The 23,139-nt window shown below is 40.6% G+C and overlaps 1 protein-coding gene across 1 annotated transcript in view; it reads right to left on the bottom strand.

Annotated features, from left to right (window-relative positions):
- Il5ra (interleukin 5 receptor subunit alpha) overlaps window positions 1-2,268 on the bottom strand; it is a 30,434-nt gene extending 28,166 nt beyond the window's left edge. Inside the window, exons 1-2 of the mRNA XM_057787961.1 lie at window positions 2,196-2,268; window positions 536-681 (exon numbers count right to left, since the gene is read on the bottom strand). Of these exons, the coding sequence (XP_057643944.1) occupies window positions 536-681; window positions 2,196-2,268 (219 nt within the window). The remainder of the gene's footprint in view (window positions 1-535; window positions 682-2,195) is intronic.
- Window positions 2,269-23,139: the final 20,871 nt, after the last annotated feature.

Here is a 23,139-nt window from a genome sequence, read left to right as displayed (position 1 = left end):
CAACATGCTCCTGCAATTCCAACACTGGGGTAGGGCAGAGATAGGTGGATTATTGAAGCCTAGTCAAATTGATGACTTTGCAATTCAATGAGAGATTTCTCTCAAAAAAAAAAAGAGGTCTTGAAGAAGAATCAAGGAAAGAGTCAACCTGTGGCCTTCAAACTCCTGCACACGCACAAGCATGCACACACACAAAGACACACGTGTTATGCACATGACAAGTGCATAACACACATGTGTACATTCTTTCTCTCTCTCACACACACACACAGAGGAGAGAGAGAGAGAAAGGGAGAAAGAGAATACACACAGAGAGAAGAGAGAGAGAATTTTTCTCAAGATAAAGCCTTTTATGCTACTGTTTCATTTTGAATAATAAACATGGGTCTAATTCATTTTACAGATCCTACTGGTAACACAAGAAGATCTTTAGTAATTGATTGTTATTTATCAAGAATTTCACTTTATGAATAAAATACAGTTTAAAAATGAATATTCACTCTCCGTAATAATTGTCATCAGACCCAGCACTTACGTCATCTTCTTGTGGAGCATTTATTTTCACATGATACTGTAGATCAACATTGCTTTGCTCTTGGTCAGGGTTTGGGTCCCAGTGTAAACGAACTTGGGCTATTCCAGTGGCTTTAATGGTAAAATTGACAGGTGGCAGAAGTAAAGCTATTGATTCAAAAAAACAACAGCAACAAATGATGCGATGTTCAGCTGTCCATAAAGAGCACTTTTTATGCATGGCAATGGGCGTGAAACTCAGGGCCAGTGAATGTGGGACAGGTATAGTACCACTGAGCTCTATTCCCTATCCTTAACATATTTTAATTATTTATATTATTAAATAACATACTGATTTGTTGTGGCTTCTGAGAATATATGACACAGAAGTAATTTGGCAAAAGTTTCTTTAAAGTTATTGCTAGTTCATTTTTCAGGTATTACCTGAATATTTGCATGGTTTTATTGAATATGAACAGTCTACCATATTGCTATTTATTAAAGCTGTAGCTGTCACAGTAAACTTCCTAACCAGTGAATGGTATGTGATAACAATTTCTGGAGCTCTAAGCTCCCTTCCTTTCTTTTCAGAATAGTATAGAATATAAATCGAACACACCAGGGACTGAGAGAGACGTATATAAACATGTAAAAAGTTGCCTCATGGACATCCGGTGTCCATTGCATAAAAGTACCTACTTATTTGTAAGATCAGTGATTCATGATGTAAATGTATTTATTTCTCAGTATGAGCCATAGTCTAAAGTATCTGAGTAGAAAAAAAGGATTTGCTTTCACAATAAAACATTTTACTTAATTAAGGAATCAGAACTTATTATAGAAATGCTGTAAAACATAATGAGCGATAAGAAGAAAGTAAAAAAAAAATTAATCCACATCTTATTTTGTTATGTTTATCTGGGTGTATGTTTAAACAACTTCTTAAAACTTTTCACCCAAACCAGGGCGACACCATACATTATAAAACACCTAATCTTTAATTTATTCATATACTGAATTGTCAGTGTTTTCCATTGACCTTAAAAGCCCTTCTTGACTCTGCAGCTGTGTTTGACATGCAGGACTGTCTATGTAGTTCACCTTATTCCAGCAACCACTGGCTACTGTGTCTTTTCAAATATAAATTACCTAACTACACCCCAAAGTTCATTTTTCTAGGCGCACTGTGTACATTTCGATTGTTTGGTGATTATGTGGACAGGGGCTATGCGCAGGGCAGTACTGAACGAGAATACCGTCTTTATAGAGAGTTCTAGACAGAGCTGGGCTGGTGCCATCAAACAGTTTTCCCCTCTTAACCTCCATTATTATACCAAACCCTTAGATCAACAAGTTTCAGTGGGGGAAATGAAAAGAAAAATGGTATAAGTTTGCTTTTGCCTCTTGTGAAGACTTTTATGAAAGTCCTGGTAAAGGTGGGGTTTGAAATGTGGCCTCCAGAGGCTGCCCTCTTCCACACTGCCCATATTTACTCTTAGAATTGAATTTGCCACTGCAGCATAGAATTTACATTTCTGCCCATGCCGCTTCCTTAAAATCTCAAGAGTTTATACTGTTTTATAAAAATTTCCCAATCGAATGGCTTTTCAGAGAAAATACCATTATCTTTTTTCATAATATACTTTATCAAAACCAAACATTATTAGATAGAAGATTTTTACCCTTTTTGTCAGAAAGTAAGTCAGCTTGCAGTGTTGCCCAAGACCCCACAAGAATTACTAACGTAGGCAGCATGATGGTCAAACCCTATGGGAAACATGGGAGACAAATGTTAGGTCATCACATTGTCAGCTCTAAGGAAAACTGGCTGCTACTTTCTAGCATAAAATCAGGTAGTTACTTAGCAACTGCTTATGATCTCTCTGGCATGCTGGGAATGCAAATGTATGGGGTTTTACTTTTGAGTTGCAAAATCATGGTCTTTTGGGATAGAATGACATGTAAATCATTAATTAATTGAAAAATTACTCACAGTGTAATGGGTTGGAGCACAATAGGTGCAAAGAGACTTCTGATTTGACTCACAAAGGGTGAATTAAAGTTCACAATACACACAAGGAAAGATTCCACTAGAATCCACTGAACAAATGTGTAGAACTAGAAGAAAAAGAAGTAATCAGGAGAGGATTAGTATTCAGGACTTAGAGCAGGCCTTGGGATGGAAAAAGTCCTAAGCAATTAATAACAAACATAAATACTACCCGTTTAATTCATGTGTTTTTAAATTAGGGACTTGGTCAAGGTAGATGTTATGTAGGAAGTTCTAGGTTCGACCCCCATCACCCTTTCCCTTAAAGTCAATATGACAGGAAACTTACATTAGTAGCAATTTGTAATGTGAGAAAGAGAAATTTTCTTTTAAAATTCAGGATAAATTTGTAGTACTTTGAGTTTGGGAAAAAATAATTTATTGTCTTAAGATCCCAAATTAGAATAGGACAGGGGAGGACAAAGAAACATGGCCACAAACTTGGAAAAAGAAATCTAAGAATTTCTTCCTTCAGAAAACAACTTGACAAGAGTAGCAAGTTAGGTTAAGTGAATGAGGAAAAACAGTCTCAGCCCTTGAACTCAAGGAGAATGCAACAGCTCTGGCTGGGACCTGGAGATTAGAGATTTGGAGTTTTTCCCGGAGATTTTTCTGGAGCTTGACCTTAAGGATGAAAAGTGTGTGTGGCTTCCACCTGGGCTGTGCCTTCTCACTTAAAACAATAAGACATTAGTTATTGATTCAGCGTGTGTGTGTGTGTGTGTGTGTATGTGTGTGTGTGTGAAGTGAACTTCGACCATACCGCAATCTCAGACTACAAAATATATGCTTTTGAAGCTTAATAGTAATCAAAATGACTTACAGGGCTAAGATGTAGCTCAGTGGGAGAACCATGCTTAGAACATGGGAGACCTTGGTTAGCAGCCCCTCAGCACTTCCACAATAAGTAATTTTTTTAAGAATGAATCAATAAGAGAAGTTTTTATTTAAAAATTATTTCAATGGCTAGACATTTTCAAAGTCTAATTCCAGTGCAGGCAAGGGTAAGACCTTAATTAAATGGATAAATTCAAAAAACGAATACCAGACATTTTTGCTTCATTATTTAATCACATCTTACAAGATCTTACTTAACATATTGCTACTACTGTTCAAGCTGGAGTAATAACACAGCAGCCCTAACGGGAGAACATATAAAAGTCATTCGAGTCTTTCTGTTTTCTCCTTTATTTTCAAATAAACTTATTAGAATCATGACAGTTTTCAACAGAATAATCCTGTTTCTATTTCTGTGACACTTCCACCCATATGCGTGAATTTTTACACCAATCATTATCATGACAATGAAACAGACACTGTAATAGACTTTTCATGAGTGAAGGGGAAGCATTTCTAATGCACTAAGCTCAGCTGAAATATCCTTAGTAACAACAAAGACAGCCACTGCTTCAAATTATGAAAGCTTCGTCTTCAGATATCAACATTTCCTGACATCATGTTTAATATGCCCCTACCTTCACTGCTTTTCATTACCAGGAGTTCTAGGTCAGGCAAAATAAAATCCGTCAAAATTAATACCCTGTAGTAACTTTTACTGACTGGTAGAAGAGGAAGTGTCTTAATACAGTGCTTGTAAAAATAACAAACATCTGTTTATCCTTTGCAATTAAATTGTTGAAGTAAATAATGACTCTGTTGAATATCTCAGTGGGGAGGTAACTGAATATTTTATATCAGTAAGCGCTCTCCCTTAGAATTTACCTTGCATTCTGATTTTATAGCTGCTAAAAATAGAATTCTCTTTCAAGTTTAATAACTCAAACATATTTTTACTAAGTTTTGACCATTAATGGCAAGATGTTTTCTCCCCATCTCCCCAGTTTTCTATGCCATAGGCAGTATGTTTGAGGAAAAAAATCAGTTGTCCTATGGACAGTACAAGCTGCTCAAATAGACCACAGATATCGCAAAGTAGAGTAGAAAAATTTCAACAAAGGCTGGATACTACTGGAGCATCAACATCTGACTTCGTGTTTCCTGTGATTAACTGACTCAGTTTCCTCAAACATCTCTAGGCTTGGTCTCTGTGTGACTGTTTAAAGCATACGAGCTCTTTGTAAAGAAGCTGTCATCTATGGTTAGGGATAAAAAGGTTAAAGTTGTTTGGTTCATACATTCAAACTTGCACTATTATCAAATGAACTGTAAGCCATATACTAAAATATAGTTAACACAATAGCCTATTTATTTATATAGCCTCAAGATGACAATATCCCTAACTCATTTTTCTCTTGGATATTAGCTAAAACACAACCCAAAGCCATTAGATTGTTAAATTAAAAAGAACAAAATAAACAAAGATTGCCTATCTACAATTAGAAATACGTTCTCTATCTTTGAAGGTAATCAGAAGGAATTTGTTCATGTGACAAATTTAAATTTGTGAGTAAATTTAAATTTCTTGAGTGCCCTCCTTGAACTGTAGAAGAAAACAGGAGTGCAGTCTCTCTCATGACAGGTGTTTCTAGAAACTAAGTTGAGTCAGGTTTTAGCCTTTGATGATGGACTTCCCCAGTGTTCATGAGAACTGGCCAAATTCTATTGAAGTTCAGAAATAAAATTTTCTCTTTCCAAATAATTCTTCTGCCTGGAGCATTCATTTACAACCAAAATTACATCGGTAGCCCTATTTTTAGAGCCTTTGTGAGTGACTTGTGGTAGCATCTAATTCCAAGCACCACCTGAGTGGCAGAAATTGAAAAGCCAATGGGAGAATTCATGCTCTTTTAATTTATTACATAGAAAGAATTTGTTTCCCTTTTTTAACCCTCTGTAGTATAGTCAGCCAAAAAAACTCAGTTCTGGATTAGGGGGATGAATGCCTAAACCAAAGGATATGTTTAACTAGATACACCATGTTACACACACAGTGAAAAACTGGAGATGCTCATAAAAATATAAATGAGCAACAGGATAACATATACAACACTTTATTTTTCCCATTACTATACTTCTGAATAATCCTCAAATATCACCCTCAGGTTCAAGTTGTGGCCACAAACAAAACACTCCATAAGTCCAGATGCAATTAGCTGCCACCCTTAACATTCTGTATAGAGAAGGTGTTTGCTACAAGTATCCCAATATTTAAATACATCCTGCCAATCTCATTTGGCACTAAGTATTATCCATATAGATGCTTCCTCGCTGGTGAACATACCTGTCTATGCACGCTCCCTTCGGTTCCACAGGTTCTCAGCATTAGAAACCGAGGACTACAGCTGCCTGTCATGCCTGGTTTCCCATCAGAGCCCCAGGACCCAGCCCACTATCAAGTGCAGATCGCATGCCTATTAGGTTTGGTCCTGTGAAGAATAGGGACAAGTCAGTACCCAGCCTCAAGGAGCCAAAGCAGGTCTTTTCAACGCGATCAAAGAGACACCTTAGGTCCACTGTGGGATTGTGTGGGAAACACCTAGCAAGCCTGGCTCCTTGTATGCCTTACTTAAAAGATTTCCCACATTGCATTTTAAGTAACGCTAAACAAATGAGACAGTTTGATTTCCAAAACTTCATTATATTTCAAAACATAAACTTTTAATAACAACTACATAGATTTATCACCAGACAACTATGGAAGAGAACATATTAACAATAAGTAGAAATAACAGGCAATAAAATGTTAATTATAATTCGTTGAATTCTGGTTTTTTTCTGTCTTTCTGCTCTCTTTTTCTGTTTCTCTTCTTTATAAAATTACATTTTGATCCTTTCCATCCATTCTTTCCATGTATATAAAGTATATATCTTCCTGGCTTTTGGTAACTAATTAAATTAGTGAGTATAAGGACAAGGGAGACATTTTGTAAGCCTTTTGTACATTTTAGGTAAAATGAAAAAGTCATGGATACCAAAGAAATTTCAACAGAAACCAAAAGCAAAATGCCTTCAGTTATAGTATGACATCATTTCCTTATTATTGTTTGTCTCTGAATTTGTAACTTTTGAAACTAGCTGTGAAATTCTTCACGACAATCTCTAACTAGACTCTATAACCTATTTCTAAACTAATATATTTGTGAAGAAGTCTTATCACTAGATATATACTCCTTTCAGTCTTGTAAGGTGTCTACAGAAGCAGCAAACCAGTGCCTTCTATTTTCAGGGGCATTGACAAAACGTAAGTTGTTACTTTAACAAAACTCACCTTGGTATGAAGGAGTGCATCAGATACAGAACCACCACCAAATCCAGAACTGCATAGCTGGGACCTGTCCAGGGGGCTTCTTCACGTGTGGTACCCCCAGTGTTTGCTCTGTCTCTGCTGATAACAGGGCTACGAAGTGCTCCGTTTCCTCTTTTTCTCTATCGAAGCATTGTCTATATGCTTACCAATTATTATTTCTCTTTTTCTGCCCCTCCTTTTGTTGGGGGTCCTGGGTGTGTCTCCAGCCTAGTCATAGAGAACCGAATTTATCTGCCCCACCAAGCCTGCAGTGAGTCAAGCGTTGGATTCCCACTTACTGAGAAGTAAGGGTGGCTACGCGATGTAAGACAACAGCTGCGAACCTTATCTCTGGGTACACTGTTTGGGTTACTCTTTCATCATCAGAGCTGCAATGGTTGAGAAGTCACCTGCAGTTTCCCTGACAATGGAAAGGCCACATGACTGCTTCTTGGAGGATGATTCCCAAGAAAGCAACCCCATAAGGAGGAGTTGCACTGGACTCGCAGTGACTGTTACCTGACAAAAGCCTTGCCTCCTCCAGTTAGCCACAATCTGCTAACTCTGCAAGCCTCAGTCTCTGGGGGTGATAGCGTGCTGCCTTTAGGAGTCAGAGCATTTAAGAAGCTTCATCAGGATGTGAAGGCACCGTGTGTGACCAACAGTAAGTTCCTATGTTGACAGGTTACAGGGCCTGGCACGGGGGCAGTTTCCTCCACCCCAAGCCTGACATGCATTTCTCGGGCCCTCTGACTTCTGCTTTGTTATTAAACTCTGCACCCTCAAGTGAACTTGTTGGGAGACTGCCCAGGGGTCTCAGCGTAATAAATTGCTAGAGTCTATCTAACTTGACCCAGCTCATCCTTCATGAGCCCTGACAATGGGTTCCCAAGGCACACTCCACATACTTACTGAGTCGTCTCCCAGTATTCAGTAGAGCCCCAGCCCTTGTTGTGGTACTTCAACTGATACCCTTAGATTCTCCTGCCCTTGGCTCTTTTCTGGGTCTTTCAGTCTGGGAAGTTTCAAGCAGAGTGAGTAGCAGAGCAGACTCTTTTTTTCTCCCTTTAATTAGCACTTAAAACAGTGTTTCTCAACCTTCCCAATGCAGCGACCCTCTAACACAGTTCCTCATGTTGTGGTGACCCCCAACCATACAATTATTTTGTTGCTACTTCATAACTGCAATTTCGCTACATAGGCGATTTGCAACCCCGGCAGGGGGCGCGACCCACAGGTTGAACCACCGGCTTAGCATGCATACACAAGGACTGTCTTCAGTGCATCAGTTGAGTGCATTGATACTAGTGCTGTCTCTGAAAGGCCAATTGCAGGCTCAGCTGTAGGAGTACCTGGTGCAATAATCCTAGACCCCAGAGAAGCCAGCACAGAAGCCTTTCAGAGAAGAGAGGCAGCCATTCCCTCTGAGCAGACACAGAGAGGCCACTGTGGAGGCTAGATCAATGTTCCTGTTTGTGAGATGATAAATGATGAGTCCCCTGAAGGAAATTTCCACACGGCTCAGCGTCCGCACAGCGTAAGTACAGTGCTTTGTTGGTTCTTGGGGGTTCCCAAGGTAACCACTTTAAACAGTTGCCAAAGTGAAACCAGATCAATTATTATTTGATGACCTAAAAAATGTGATTTTCTTTGGGGAATGAAGAAGTGAAACAAACAACAGAAAGAGCTTCTGTTCTTTGCTGAGCGCTGCCCAGGAAAGATCAGGTGAGTTTCAGCCATCTGGCCTGCTCGTCAGAGTCCAGCACATCTTAGTTTAGATGCAATACATTTCTCACTAAAGAACGCTAAACATATTTATGCATCACTGTGAGAATAGTATTTTGTGTCCTGAGGGGCTGCTTTTAACATATGATATATTTCTTACACGTGTTCATTCCCAATACATCTACAAAATTCAGATATGCACCATGCCAGACCCTCTGAAGACTTTCAGAAAATTATTCTGGCTGTGCCCCTGTATACCAATTTTTCCAAGGGGATGGTTTGATGTTTTAAATTACTACACCAATAAAAAGCACAAATAATATGCTCATATTTCTCTCATGTTTTCCTGTCAACTCAAAGGAAATGAAGAAAGGCAGTAATTTGCATAGTTTATATTTTATGGCAACAGTTTCATTCTTTAAGGTAAAATATGTGTCCAAAGACATAGTGGAACATTTAAGAAGAATTCACAAAATCAGCTTTGCTTTTGTTCTTAATGTGTCGCATTCCTTAAGAAAGGCAACAATGAGGATTTACTCATTGGCTTAGATTAAATCTGAGTTGTCCTTACATGGGGAGTAAGATGCACTGTCTTCTTTTTGAGCTCTGCCTAATGTGCTTATTAAAGTGTGATGGGTAGACCAAGGTTTATACATAAGGGACAGAAATGCATTTCAGCCTTCCCTGCAATAGGAAAAGTAATATAGGGATGGGTGAGATATATACAGCTCCTCAAGTTTCACTCACTTGGGTAGTAAAATTGATGATTATGGTAAGTTTCTTTCTGTGTCTTTTTTTTTTTTTCCTTTTTATTCAGGGTCTTATGTAACCTAGACTGGCAACAAACTAGCTGTGTAGCAGGCATGAACTTGAGCACCTGATCCTCTTGCATCTTCTAAGTAGTGGGTTACCACTATGCCCAGCATTACCAAGAGTTTGTAAGTAACTATTATAGAGAAAGCAATAGCAGAGTGTGCAAACGTTCACACTTACGCTTTTTTTATAGTGTCATTTTTAGTCACATGAAGAATGGGAGGAGGGAGAACGTCTAAGCTGTAGGTTTCCTAGCTATTCACTGAGAACATATACCATGGCATGTCAGTGATCGTGACCGAAAGGCATTTGTTTCTAACCAGTATGTCTGATTTTTCACTGGAGTCTGGCTTAGTTTACATTGGGTTTCAGATCACACAGTGGGTTCAGGTTTGGTCCAGGCATTTGCAAGACTTTTGGAACTAGGACTACTCCAGGCATTTTTTTTTTTTTTTACAGTGATAGCAAAAGTGCCAGAGGGCAAGACCAACTATTCACGCTCATGTTGCTCAGCTTCTCAATGATATTCTAAGGCTCAGGTCATAGAGTAGAATGAATCTTAGGATCTAAAGTCTCAGGCCCAAAGTCTCTTCTGCCATCTGCACTTGTCAGTGTGGTCAGTGAAACAAACGTACAGGTCAGTGAAAACTGAGAGTAAAAGAATTCCTTCTAATGTAGCAGGATTTATATGTCCTTTATTTTATTCATGCGTTTCTCATATACTACATTTTTTTTTTACAAATGCATGAGCAAAACTACTTAAAAATATTAGAGACATACTGATGAACAGGAAAGATCTGACAATCCAGAAATAAACTCTCGGATTTATGATCAATTGATATTTTTGCATATGATGTATATGGTGTGTGTGTGTGTGTGTGTGTGTGTGTGTAACTTCAGACTTGGCATCTGGTGTTCTCATATATGTCTCCATTTTATTTACTGAGGAAGGGTCTCTCAAATGAGTTTACAACATGACAGTCAGCTAGTCTGACTAGCCAGCTTGCCCTGGAGCTCTCCCTCTGCTTCAGTGTGCTGACAATACAGACAGACATCACAAGTGTCCAGTCTTTACATAGGTTCTGGGGATCCATATTCTAATCCTCCAAATTCTGGTCCTCATGCTTGTGCAGCAAGTGCCTTGCCTACAGAGCTGCCTCTGCAGTCCAGCAAGGTGATTTGTAAGAAGGGTGCCAAGACAATTCAATGGCGGAAAGCTCAGTCTGTTCTAGAAATAGTGCACATACACACACAGAAGACTGATACAGAACTTATTTTACAATTTATACAAAGATCAACTTGATAGAGATAAAGCACAGGGGCAGAAGACATGTGATGGCTATTATTAGTTGTCAACTTGACTACATCTGGAATTAACAAAGACCCAAGCACCTGGGTAACCTGTAAGACATTGTTTTCTTAATTAAATCACTTGAAGTGGAAGACTTACCTTTAATCCAGATTCTTTGAGGTGGAAAAGATCCACCTTTAATCTGGGCCATACCTTCTGGTGACTGCCTATACAAAGGACATCAAAGAAACAAGCTTTTGCTCTTTGCTTGCTTGTCTTTGGATTCTTGGATTTTTCATTTGTAGACAATATTGTTGGTGTTGAACTAGCTGAACCTCAGTCTGTAAGCCAATTCTAATAAATCTCTCTCTCTCTCTCTCTCTCTCTCTCTCTCTCTCTTTCTCTCTCTCTTTCTCTCATATATATATATATATGTGTGTGTGTGTGTGTGTGTATATACACACACGTGTGTGTATGTGTACAAATACACAAATACACACACATACACACACACAATCAGTTCTGTTCCTTTAGAAAACCCTGACTCATATAAGAGGGAAAAGCATAAAATACTCAGAAGAAGATAAGCATAAGTCTTCTGGGTTTTTTGGTTTGAATAAGAATGCCCCCATAGACACATATATTTGAAAACTTAGTCACTGGGGAGTGGCACTCTCTGAAAAGGGTTTGGAGGTGTGGTCTTGATGGAAAAGTTTATCACAGGGTGTGGGCTTTGAGGTTTCAAAAGCCCAATCCAAACCCAGTCTCTGTCTCTGTCTTGTTGTGTTTCTGTCTCTATCTCTCTCTACCTATGAATCAGGATGCAGCTCTCAGCTTCTGTTCCAGTGCCTATCTGCATGCCAGCACGCTTACTGCTATGGTGATAATGGACTAAACCTCTGAAACTGTAAGCAAGCCCCCAACTAATTGCTTTCTTTACTAAGAGCTGCCTTGATCACAGTGTTTCTTCACATCAATAAAACAGTGACTAAGACCATGAGTTTGAACTGTGTAGATTTTTTTAAATGAATCACAAAACTGCAAGTAACAAAAGAGGGACAGGTCATCTGAGATTTCACAAAATGTAAAATATTTCGTACTTAGAAAAGTCCCTCCAAAAATGTTTAAAGATATAACACAGCAATAAAAAGAAAAATAATCTGAATTCATCAAAGAATTTGAGCAGCTATATATCCATAAAAAATGTAACTAGTCAGTGTGCATATGAAAAAGTGCACAGATCACTAGCTGTGGGGGATCTTCATATCAAATGACAGAGGGGCAGCCTCTTTACACCCACTATAATGGCGAAGATACAGATGGTAACAAGTGTGGGTGAAGAGCTTCCAATATCTTTCCTAAGGTTGCAAATAGTACAACCCAGCATTCCCAGGCAGACGCTTACCCAAGAAGACACATAAGAATTGTCGTGTGGTAGATCCATGAAGCTCTTAGATTCCATAAGAGAGGCTTCTTTGTGGATGGCAGAAACTGACAACTAGTCAGAGTACAGAGAACAAGCACCCATGTAGTGCCCAGCCATACACGAGACATCTGTATCATACTTTTTATCCCCAGGTCTCAGGGACCGCCATGGAAGAGAGGTGTGGAAAGATTAAGAGCCAGATGTCGGGGAGGACTAGGGCAAAGTAGTGTCTTCTAAACATAACAGTGTAATTATTCAGCCACAGATAAGGCTGCACTTCTGGGTTCTAAAGGCAGGTATGTGCGGATGGGCCCTTGGGCACAAAGGGCCCAGCATGACCCACGTGTGCACATGTGTGGTCACATCCACGTATGGCTCAGCTAAACCCTTACGCATGTGTGAGTCACCTGTCATCTGTGTCATCAGGGTGATGTAGTCACGCTAACCCCCTGTGCGCATGTGCTAGGCAGCTTTTAAAAGTTGGACGCGCCATCTCCCCCCACTTCTGCACACCAATCCCCAGACCCGTACACACCCCCTCTAATAAACTCTTAAGCAGGTTTGTTGGTGTTACATGTTTCCTTCTCACTTGTGCCAGGTAATTTCAAACAGGATTACTGCACTGAGGAACTCAGCAGTGATGGTTTTCCACATAAGACCTCAGGATCAGGCTAGTCAACAGTCCAGTGAGGAAGGACGAAAGGTTTATGAACCCCAACCCTTAGCTGAGGAGCTAGTGACTCTTGATGGGGACTGCAGGAGGGAGACCCAATTTTCTTTAAGGTTGTGTCCCTCTGTAAGCCAATCATGTTCCTGTGAATGACCATGTACCCATGGACAGAACAAATAGGATTCAAAGAAGATGTGAAGTTGACTGGGGGCATGGGGTGAATCTGGGAGAACTTAAAAGAGGAATGGGAATGAATTTGATCACAATACACTGTCTTCTTGCGTGAAATTTTCAAATAGCTAATACAAACATATTAAACTTTATGTAAATATTCATAGCATTATTTGTGATAGCCAAAAAATGGAAACAACTCAAGCATCCATCAATTGATGACTATATAAAGAATATGTAGTACATGGTTTTGAAGATGACTTGGGGATAAAATATTGCCACACTAGCGTGAGGACCTGAATTCAAATTTACAGCCCCCTTGTTTGAAAAAAAAGGAAGTATGATGAGTGTCTATAATCCCAGCATTACTGTGGCAAGATAGAAGTCAGAGACAGGAGAGTACCTGGAAACTTATAGCCATGCTATCCTATACAAACATCCAGTGGAAAAACAACAAAAGAAGCCCTGTCTCAAACAAGGTAAAACACTCGAGATCACCCTCTGTCTTCCACAAGCATGCCATGATACAAGTATCACCCCCACCCCTGTCCCCCTGCCCCGCCAACACACACACACACACACACACAGAGAGAGAGAGAGAGAGAGAGAGAGAGAGAGAGAGAGAATATAGTATAAGCGTCAATGGCATATTGATAAAGAATGAGAACGAAGTACTGATCCATGCTATAAAATAGGTGATCCTTAAAAATAGGAAGCTAAGTCAGGTTGGTCAAGAAGTACCAATGCATGATTCCGTTTTTTAAAAAGAGATTTATTTATTTATTTATTTATTTATTTATTTATTTATTTATTATGTATACAGTGTTCTGTCTACATGTTTGCCTGCGGGCCAGAAGAGGGCGCCAGAACAAGCTAATCTGAGGAAGAAAATCAGCTAGTGCTTGTGAATTCAGCTGTAGAGCTGACACAGTGAGGAAAGTCTGTAGAACATGAACAGTAACCACTATTTACTGTGAGTTTCTTGGGGTAAGAAAAGCATTTTATTCTGTGTGTGGTGATAGCAACTCAACCAATTTTTAAAAATTTCATTGAGTTACATTACATAAATTTTATAGCATGAATTATGTGCCAGTACAACTGTCATAAAAGATACTTCCTGATCCGAATCCCAGGAAGTTATTGGGAAAACTATATAGTGGAAGCTCAGTGTGTGCAGACTCATCATGTTTCCCTGGAATTCAAAACTCGGTTTTGTCCAACAGAGACTCCCAGAAGTGGAAGCTTTCCCAGCTGGCAGCTGGGTCATCACTCTGCAAGTCAGACAGGAAATCGCCTAAGTGTGTGAGAGCTAACAAATGGGCTTGGGGATTGCTCATAGGCTAAGTGCTGTTATTCCTGGTGTAACTGTGATGGGCTGTCTTCACACCTGTAACTACATAACAGGCTGAGTGAGGTACTTCCTGTGTCTGTAACCTCAGGGCTAGAGAGACTGGAGACAGGAGAATGGCTGGGGATTCCTGACTGCCAGCCTCGCCGAAAACAGTCAGCATCGCAGGAGAGATCTTGCCTCAAAAGACAGAGGAGGATACCGAACGCTCTCTTCCAGCCTATGCACACAGAGCATAGACAGAACACAAACATAAAAAGAAAAGAAGAACTAACAAAAAGCTGTGCAGTTGAACACTCTATTAATGACCAGTAGCATTTTGTTTCAGTGAAGAAAGAAGCTCTTTGCCTCATTGTCTTTTGCTGTGCATGCATCACAGTAGCCCCATAAACCTATTTTACAGGCAAGTAAACTGAGGCTTGGAGAACTGACATAGCACAGCATCTTTGTGATGCTTCCGAAATTCACATGTCCTGGGATAGCAGAAACCTTCTTTCTACAAACATCACAGTTATTTTTTGAAGAGAATAAGAAGTGGATGACTTGGATGGAATGTTCAGTTGGTAACGACTGGTGTGCAATTCTTCCGGAGCCCTCTGATGAATATCCTCTGGTCTGCGAAGCCCTCTCCTGCCTCCCTCTTGCTTACTGAACACTTCTGCTTGAACACTTCTACTCTGTTACTGAACCGATATTGATGCTCGTACTTCTGTCTCCACTGCAGCAACGGCTGCAAGCGCCATCGCCCATCTCAAATCTGAAGCCCAGAGCTGGTCAGAGGACAGGTGTTTGTTTTACTCTAGCCTCCTAATCTTTGTTGGGAGCCAGCACACAAAGCAGGTTTGCGTGCTGCAAGAAGGGAGGCCATTTCTGCGTTGGCACTAGATTGTTCCTTGTGAACCTACACTTAGAGCTAAACGGTGCAGTGGAGAACGACGCTAAGACACTGACTTTAGATTCCTCCTTACTCTGATCTGAAACTGCTGAAAAGTCAGAATTTGTAGGTGATTATTTTGTCTTTACCCTTGGGCCTCTGTTCTCTTAAAAATTATTGAAGTTCTATCTTTTAAAATTAATGACCTGGTACGAAATTTCAGAGCAACTCAAATTGATTCGTCTATTTACTTACCTCTTTTAAATGTAAAATAAAATTGCATTTGTGTGTAAAATCCCCCAGCACCAATGGAAACAGCAATTCTACATTTGCAGAGAAATATCTTTATTTGTCCTCTGGGAGATCTTAAACTTTAGTTGGCTTCTATGAAACTTTTATGAGAACAAAACTAGGGAATGACTTTTCCTTCAAACAGGTACTTTTTGTTGTTCCACAGAAGAGCACACAGGCCTGAAACAGAATTTTTGCCTCAGCAAATTACTGTGTGTCACTTACAGAGAAAAGGCCAAAGTGGGGATAGAGCGGGGAGAGAACTGCCTGCACTCCTGAATTGCAGACTGTAACATCAGGTCACAATCATATTATTTCCCGGCTTATCTAAATATTGCCTCAAATGTCTTCCTCAAGTGGGTAGCATTGCTATTAACACCCAGCACAGTGAAAAGAGTCCATCTGCCTTCTCGGGAAAGTGTAAAGATGTCACTGCTTCCAGCAGGAGGGAGGGTAAAGTGAGCAGGGTGGAGGCTGAAGGGCATTCTGCTTATATTCAGCCGTACGTTTGGTTTTGTGTGTGTGTGTGTGTGCTTATGTAAGGGTGAGGTGGGTGTGTCTGTCTGTCAGTCTGCCTTTATGCAACAGTAAATGTGTATGTGTATGATGTGCGTGTGTTTATGTGTGTGCGCATCCACACATGCACATATATATGTGGTTAGGACAGAGTTCAATCTCTAGTATTTTTCTTTAGGAGCCTGATCATCTTATTTTAGGGGATAGCATCTCTCAGCAGCCAGCACCTGTCAGTTCTGCTACACTGATCGGTCATCAGTAAGCTCAAGGTATCTACCTACTTCTGCTTCCCCAGTTCTGGGACTACATGTGTCCTCCCTCATGCCTTGCTTCATTTTACAAGGGTTCTGGGGTTTGAACTTAGTTCCTTCTGCTTGGACATCAAACACATTACCGATTTGCTATTTCCCCAGTCCCTGAGCTGCATTTGCGATGGAAGTCACACAACCTACCTAAAGCCAAAAGGGAGAAGTCGGGAAAGCACTTGATGTTATCAGATGCAGCTAAAGTTAGCACATCTTTGTGGATCTTTCTGTGGTGTTCCTTTACCTCACAAGCTGCCTAGCCATTGAAGTACACCCTTAGAGATTTCACAGGCAGGATTATGGGAGAACCCAGAAATCAGCCTACTTCCATGAAACAGAGAATTAAGGTAAAAAATTTTCTGTAGAAAGATCATCTTAGGATATCTAGCTAAACAAATCCAGTTGCCCATGTCCTTGTGACAGGGTGGCCGGAAGAAGCAGAAGGGAATGAGCTGTGCTCTTGGCTTTGAAAGTGGAGAAAGAAATCCTCTTGGATCTAGAAAAAGGACACAGAATCCCCAGAATATTCAGAAGGAACCCCACTCAATAAACTTGTTTTAGCTTGTTTTAGAACTTTGTCCTTGAGGTAGTATGACTTAGAAGTGTCTCCCACAGACTCAGGCATTTGTACTCTTGGTCCCCAGTTGGTGGTACAGTACTGGAAAATTAGAAGGTGGGGCCTTGCAGGAGGAAGTACCCCACTGAAGGCAAGCATTGAGACTTGGTAAATTCACGCCACTTACTGTGTGCTCACAGTCAGGGGATATGCACTCTCAGCCTCCTGCCATCATGCCTGCCTCTTACTGCTGTGTTTCTTCACCATGGTGGAGACTTATTACTTTGAAAACAAAGGTCAAAATAAACTCTTCCTTCCATAAGTCACTTCTGGACTTTGTGCTTTATCACAGCAAGAGAACGGTAACTAATGCACACTTCCAGAGCTGTGAGCTGATGAGCTGATGTGGTTTCAAGTCATTGCATTTGGTGTAGTTGGCTACGGCAGCCCCAGGGAGCTAAGGCAGTGGGTTGCCAGTGTTTTCCTCTCCTCACTCATCTTTAGCTTTTCTCAGTTTTCTTCTAGTTACCATTCATTTTTCTTTTGCCCCCAGTGCCTTTCTTGGCCCAAGAGCATGTGTATATCAGCTCCAGCCTCCTCCCCAGGCCTTCATGCCACCATTGTGTAGTGATCACTCTTGGGAAAACACAAGTGAGTTTATGAAAACCCCTCTTCAGTAAACCCATTAATTCTCTACTCTTAAAGTTAAAAATACATTCAGTGTCATGACACATAGTGTTAGCCAGTCTGATCTGATCTCTGTGACCTCCTCCAGTGTAATCAGTGTTGAGTAACAGTTCTGAGTCAGAATGCTTGAATCCAAAATTCCTCTTGAAGCCTGTGATGACTGTTCTTAGTTGTCAACTTGACTACATCTGGAATTAACTGAGGCTTAAGGGGCTGTGTACACCAATGAAGGACTTTTCTTAAATGAATTACTTGAAGTAGAAAGACCCTCCTTTGATCTGGATTTTTAGGGTAGAAGATATACCTTTAACCCAGTTCTTTTGAGTTGGGAAGTTCTGGGCCACACCTGCTGGCAGTCTATGTAACTTTGGGATCCTGGCATGTACTAAAGATCAGCTAAGACACCCAGCCTCATGGACTGAACAACTCTGGTCTTGACCCTTTATTGGTAGACAGCCATTATTTGACTAGTTAGACCACATCCTGTAAACCATTCTAATAAATTTCCTACACATATATTTTTGTACATACATATATGTCTAGGTTGATTTTATTTCAGTTTCCTGATTTTTCTTTTTAATCTTATTATCTTCTAGCTGATGAGTAATCACCTTGACTGTGGTTTTTCTCTAGAATAGTACAAACTTGCAAGATCCTTACAGGGTACTCTGTACTATAATTATCTCACAGTATAAAGTACATACCCAGAGAGAATTCTTCCTGTGCTGTTTTGTGTTAAATACCAGTTCTTGTAAGCATTACAGCTCAGATGGAAAGGTAACCTGGCAGTTAGGAGCCTAGGATACAGCAAAGTCACTGTAAGCTTGACAGCTTACAGCTATGCTCCAGGAAAAGGGTTCCCCAATGCAAACGTAACAACTCTGCTCAGGCAGATTGGGGTTTTCCCAGAGAAGTTGCTACAACTCTCCTCTGCTCTGCTCTGGAGAAGTGTTACAGCTCTGGTCTGGTCCCTAGGAATGTAATAACTCTGCTCCTCTAGGGGAAAGTTTCTCCATGAAGGTGTTACAAATCTGTTCTGCTCCAGTTTGGTGAAAGTTGTTACAGCTGGGCTCGGCTCCAGGGAAAGTGTCACACTGCACAACAAACCTCATTCAAGAGATTTATTGGGAAAGAAGAATCCAGGAGGGCAGTTGCCTCAGAAAAAAAATAGCAGCGAACTGGACAGAGTACAGAACTTACACAGGGTTTCTTGAATTGGTGTGTGGCTTTCCAGGGTAGCTTGGGACTGACTGGAGGATTTTTGTGGTCTGATTCTGGGGCAAGCTCAGGGATTGGTACAATTTCATGCCCAGGGATTGGCAGCATTTCAAGCTCAGGGACCTCAGGGATTAGTGGGATTCTGTGCTCAGAAATATGTGGAATTCTACAGCCTGACTCTGGGGTCAGCTCAAAAATTTGTGAGATTTCAAGTCCTGGTCTTGTGGTTAAGTCAGGTTCAGGGTGTTCAGGGTGCTTTTCCTTGGCCCAGGTCTCAGATCTAGTCAGGGGCAGTATGTTTTTCCTTGACCCCTTTCCCCATACACTTCTGAAAGTGGAGTTTTCATTTCCCTTATGAATGGTATGTATTAAGTGTAAGCCCCTAGAGTCACACACGTGGCCAGGCCCTTCCCTTGAGGACTTTCAACTGTCAAGTTCTGTCCATAGAACACTCTAACTTCCCTAATGGCTAAACCATGCCCCCCACCTGGTGTAGGAGGACCTTCTTTCTATGTGTTACTTGTATTGGTTAGTGAATAAAGAAACTGCCTTGGCCCGACAGGTCAGAACTTAGGTAGGTGGAGAAGAGAGAACTGAATTCTGGGAGGAAAAAAGCAGAGTCAGAGAGAAGCCATGGATCCTCCACCTGAGACTGTTGAAGGGGCGGCAGCGGGCTGCTTCCTGCCACCCGGCTCCCGCAGGGCTAACTTTATACCCGAAATAATTACACGGAAACGGTATTTTTTTGAACACTGCCTGGCCCATTAGTTTCAGCCTCTTATTGGCTAGCTCTTACATATTGATCTAATCCATTTCTAATATTCTGTGTAGCACCACGAGCTGGCTTACCAGGAAAAATCTTATCCTGCATCTGTCTGGAGTGGGAGAATCATGGCGACTCACTGACTCAACTTCTTTCTTCCAGCATTCTGTTCTGTTTACTCCACCCACGTAAGGGTTGGCCTATCAAATGGGCCTAGGCAGTTTCTTTATTAACTAACCAATGAAAGCAACAGATTAGAAAGAAATCACTCCCACATCATTTCCCCTTTTTCTGTTTAAACAAAAAAGAAAGGCTTTAACTTTAACATAGTAAGATTACATATAACAAAACAGTTATCAAGCAAGAATTACAGTTACAATATTTATATCTATTTTATCCTTTATCATAACAAAGGAAATAATCTGTGTATCACCATGTGACTTTGGCTTACTGGCAAGATTCTAACTGGCATCCATCTCAGGCAGAAGATCCATGGCGTCTCTCAATCTGCCCTTCTTCCCTGCATTCAGTTCTGTCTTCTCCACTTACCTAAGTTCTGCCCCATCAGGCCCAAAGCAGTTTCTTTATTCATTATTGGAAAGCAATACATGAACAGAAGAACCTCCTACACCACATGGGGCTAGAATTTTCATATAAGACCTAACAAAGTTTTTTAAAAAAAGAGTCTAAGCACACAAAAGTAGAGCCAAACACGACTTCCTGATAATTGCCTTTTCTTGGGTAGGCTTGATACTAGTGACAAAGAGAGGCATGGCTACAGTAAACACAGGCACGGCTCTTTTATCAAACACTTAAATGAGGTTTATGAGCAGCAGGCTTCTTGCTACTTGGTTACAGTGAGGACCCAACAACTTCCAGAGCTGGGGTGGTAAAATGGCTCCTGCTGGTGCAGCCTGCACCATGAGGCTAAGCTCTCAGGCAGCAAGGGGAAGGAGTCATTCACCAATGCCATTCACCAACTCACATGCTAAACTGAGTTGTGCCATTTAAGAGTCAACTCATGCAATCCAAAAACAATACAGTTTTTCAGTAGAGACAGATCCAGATGAAAGAAACCTACAAACAGGTTACAGTGTGTTTAAAAATAGACCTAGGCTTGGGAGAGAGAAGAGAAAGGGTATATACAGTCATAGATTAAAATAGTTTAAAAGTAATAAAATAAAGTCCTAAAAAAGAAATAATGTAACAAAATGAAAATAAATAAAAAGCTATGTAAAGATGGAAAAACACAGTGAGTCTGGAATATATATATATTATATATATATATATATATATATATATATACATACATACATACATACATATAATTGTGTTGGCTTTAGAGTTTCTGATTGCTAATGAAGGAACAGCAACTGCTAAAACACATTGGATTGTGAAAACTGTTGGATTAAGCCAACCTATATATTTTTTAAAAATGTCTTGACTTCAAAACGGAAATAAAAGGAAACATTATTTGGGGGGAGAAGTGCAGACTGAAGTTTTTGTCCCACCCAGTCCCTTCAGCCCTTTAGTCCCAAAGAAACACAGATGTGATTATATTAATTATAAATTGTTTGGTCTATCAGCTCAGGCTTATTATTAATCAGCTCTTCCAACTTAAATTAACCCAAAATTCTTGTCTAAAATATTCTAGATATTTTAGAAGTAACTTTGAATGGGAATGTTTTCATGATCTCTTCACGTAAATGATATATAGGAACATGTCTTTTCTTAAGTGTTAGTTCTATACTCTATCACTTTGCTTCAAGCATTTATCATTTGCAGGAGTTTCCTGATGGAAATCTTAAGGTCTCTTGTATACAAGAATTGAACTGTTTTTTTTTTCTTGCTTTCTGTTAACTGATGATGAACTAGTCAAATGTTGGAAATAAGAAGTTATACTGAATAACTGCTAGCTATGTTCCAAATATTAAGGGAGACGTGATCCAAATTTTACTCAGTCTGATGTGAGTTGTGGATTTTTTTTCTTTTTCTTTTTTTTTTTTATTGAAAAAAAAATTTTCCGCCTCCTCCCCGCCTCCCATTTCCCTCCCCCTCCTCCCGCCCCTCTCCCCCTCTCTCCACTCCTCTTCTCCTCCCTCTCCAGTCCCAGGAGCAGTCAGGGTTCCCTGCCCTGTGGAAAGTCCAAGGTCCTCCCCCCTCCATCCAGATTTAGGAAGTTGAACATCCAAACTGTCTAGGCTCCCACAAAGCCAGAACCTGAAGTAGGATCAACACCCCGTGCCATTGTCCTTGGCCTCTTGTCAGCTCTCATTGTCCGCCATGTTCAGAGAATCCGGTTTTATCCCATGCTTTTTCAGTCACAGTCCTATCCTGAGTGAGGTAACCCAGACCCAAAAAGAAGATCATGGGATGTACTCACTCATAATTGGTTTCTAGCTATGGATAGGGGGCCTCTGAGTCTATAATATGTGGTCCTAAAGAAGCTAAACAAGAGGGCAAACCCAAGGAAAAACATATAGTTATCCTCCTGGCTATGGGAAGTAGACAAGAGTGCCGGGCAAAAAATTGGAATCTTGGGGGTAGGGTGGGATGGGGGTAAGGGGAGATGGAGAGAGAAAAGTGTGAAGGAGAGGATGAGGGGAACTTGGGGAAACGGGATGATTGGGGATATAGGAAGGTTGGATAGGGGAGCAGGGAAACTCATATCTTAGTTAAGGGAACCACCTAAGGGTTGGCAAGAGACTTGAACTTGGGGTGGCTACCAGATGCCCAGGGCAATGTCCCCAGTTAGTTCCGTGGGCACCTGAGGATAGGGAACCTGAAATGAATCTATCCTATAGCCATACTGATGAATATCTTGCATATCACCATAGAACCTTCATCTAGCGATGGATGGAGATAGAGACAGAGACCCACACTGGAGCACCAGACTGAGCTCCCAAGGTCCTAATGAGGAGCAGAAGGAGGGAGAACATGTACAACGAAGTCAGGACCACGAGGGGTGCACCCACCCACTGAGACAGTCGGACCTATCTATTGGGAGCTCACCAAGGCCAGCTGGACTGTGAGTTGTGGATTTTTACACAGGTGCCTTTTACTTTACTGAGAAAGTCCCTTTTAATCTTAATTTTCTAAGTGAGTGTATAAAAGCTAAGAGAACTTTTTAGTGTGTCTAGTGTCTATGGCTCCTTTTTTAGGGTTTGTTAGTACAATGAGTTATCTCAACTGGTTTCTGAATTAACTCTAGCTAGCATTCCTTGCCTTACAATAAACTCAAGCTTACAAGCATGAGTTTTTGTATATGTTGTTTTGGGATTCAGTTTGTTAATATTTTATTTTTGTTACTTGTTTATTATTTTGGAGATGGGAGTTTGCCCTATTAGACGTTATCTTACCTCAGTGAAGTTATCTGTTTTTATAGATTTATCCTAATATTATCAGCTTACTCTTCTGGGACAAAGTCGAGGATTCTGAACTTAGCTTCCTGTAGGCTTTGGATTCAGTCACCACTGTGTCTCTGGATCTCGGAGTGGGACAGGCAGTCTGTCGTTTCGAAATGTAGATACCCAAGTTCCCTGAAGATAAGGGGCCGGGTGACAGGAAACACCGAAACATTAAAGAGTTCTCATTTATCAAGGAAATCTTTTAGAAAGATGAAGAAATTTTAAGTCTCAGACCTGTTTTCCCACTCTCTCCACTTTGCAAAGGACTTAATCAAATCCAAGTCCTTCGCGTTGCCTGGCGAAGCCTCTAAACCAGGTAGCAACGGTCA

This window comes from Chionomys nivalis, chromosome 1 (assembly GCF_950005125.1).
Source record: "Chionomys nivalis chromosome 1, mChiNiv1.1, whole genome shotgun sequence".
Classification (NCBI taxonomy): domain Eukaryota; kingdom Metazoa; phylum Chordata; class Mammalia; order Rodentia; family Cricetidae; genus Chionomys; species Chionomys nivalis.
This window is presented reverse-complemented; position numbering and strand designations above follow the sequence as displayed.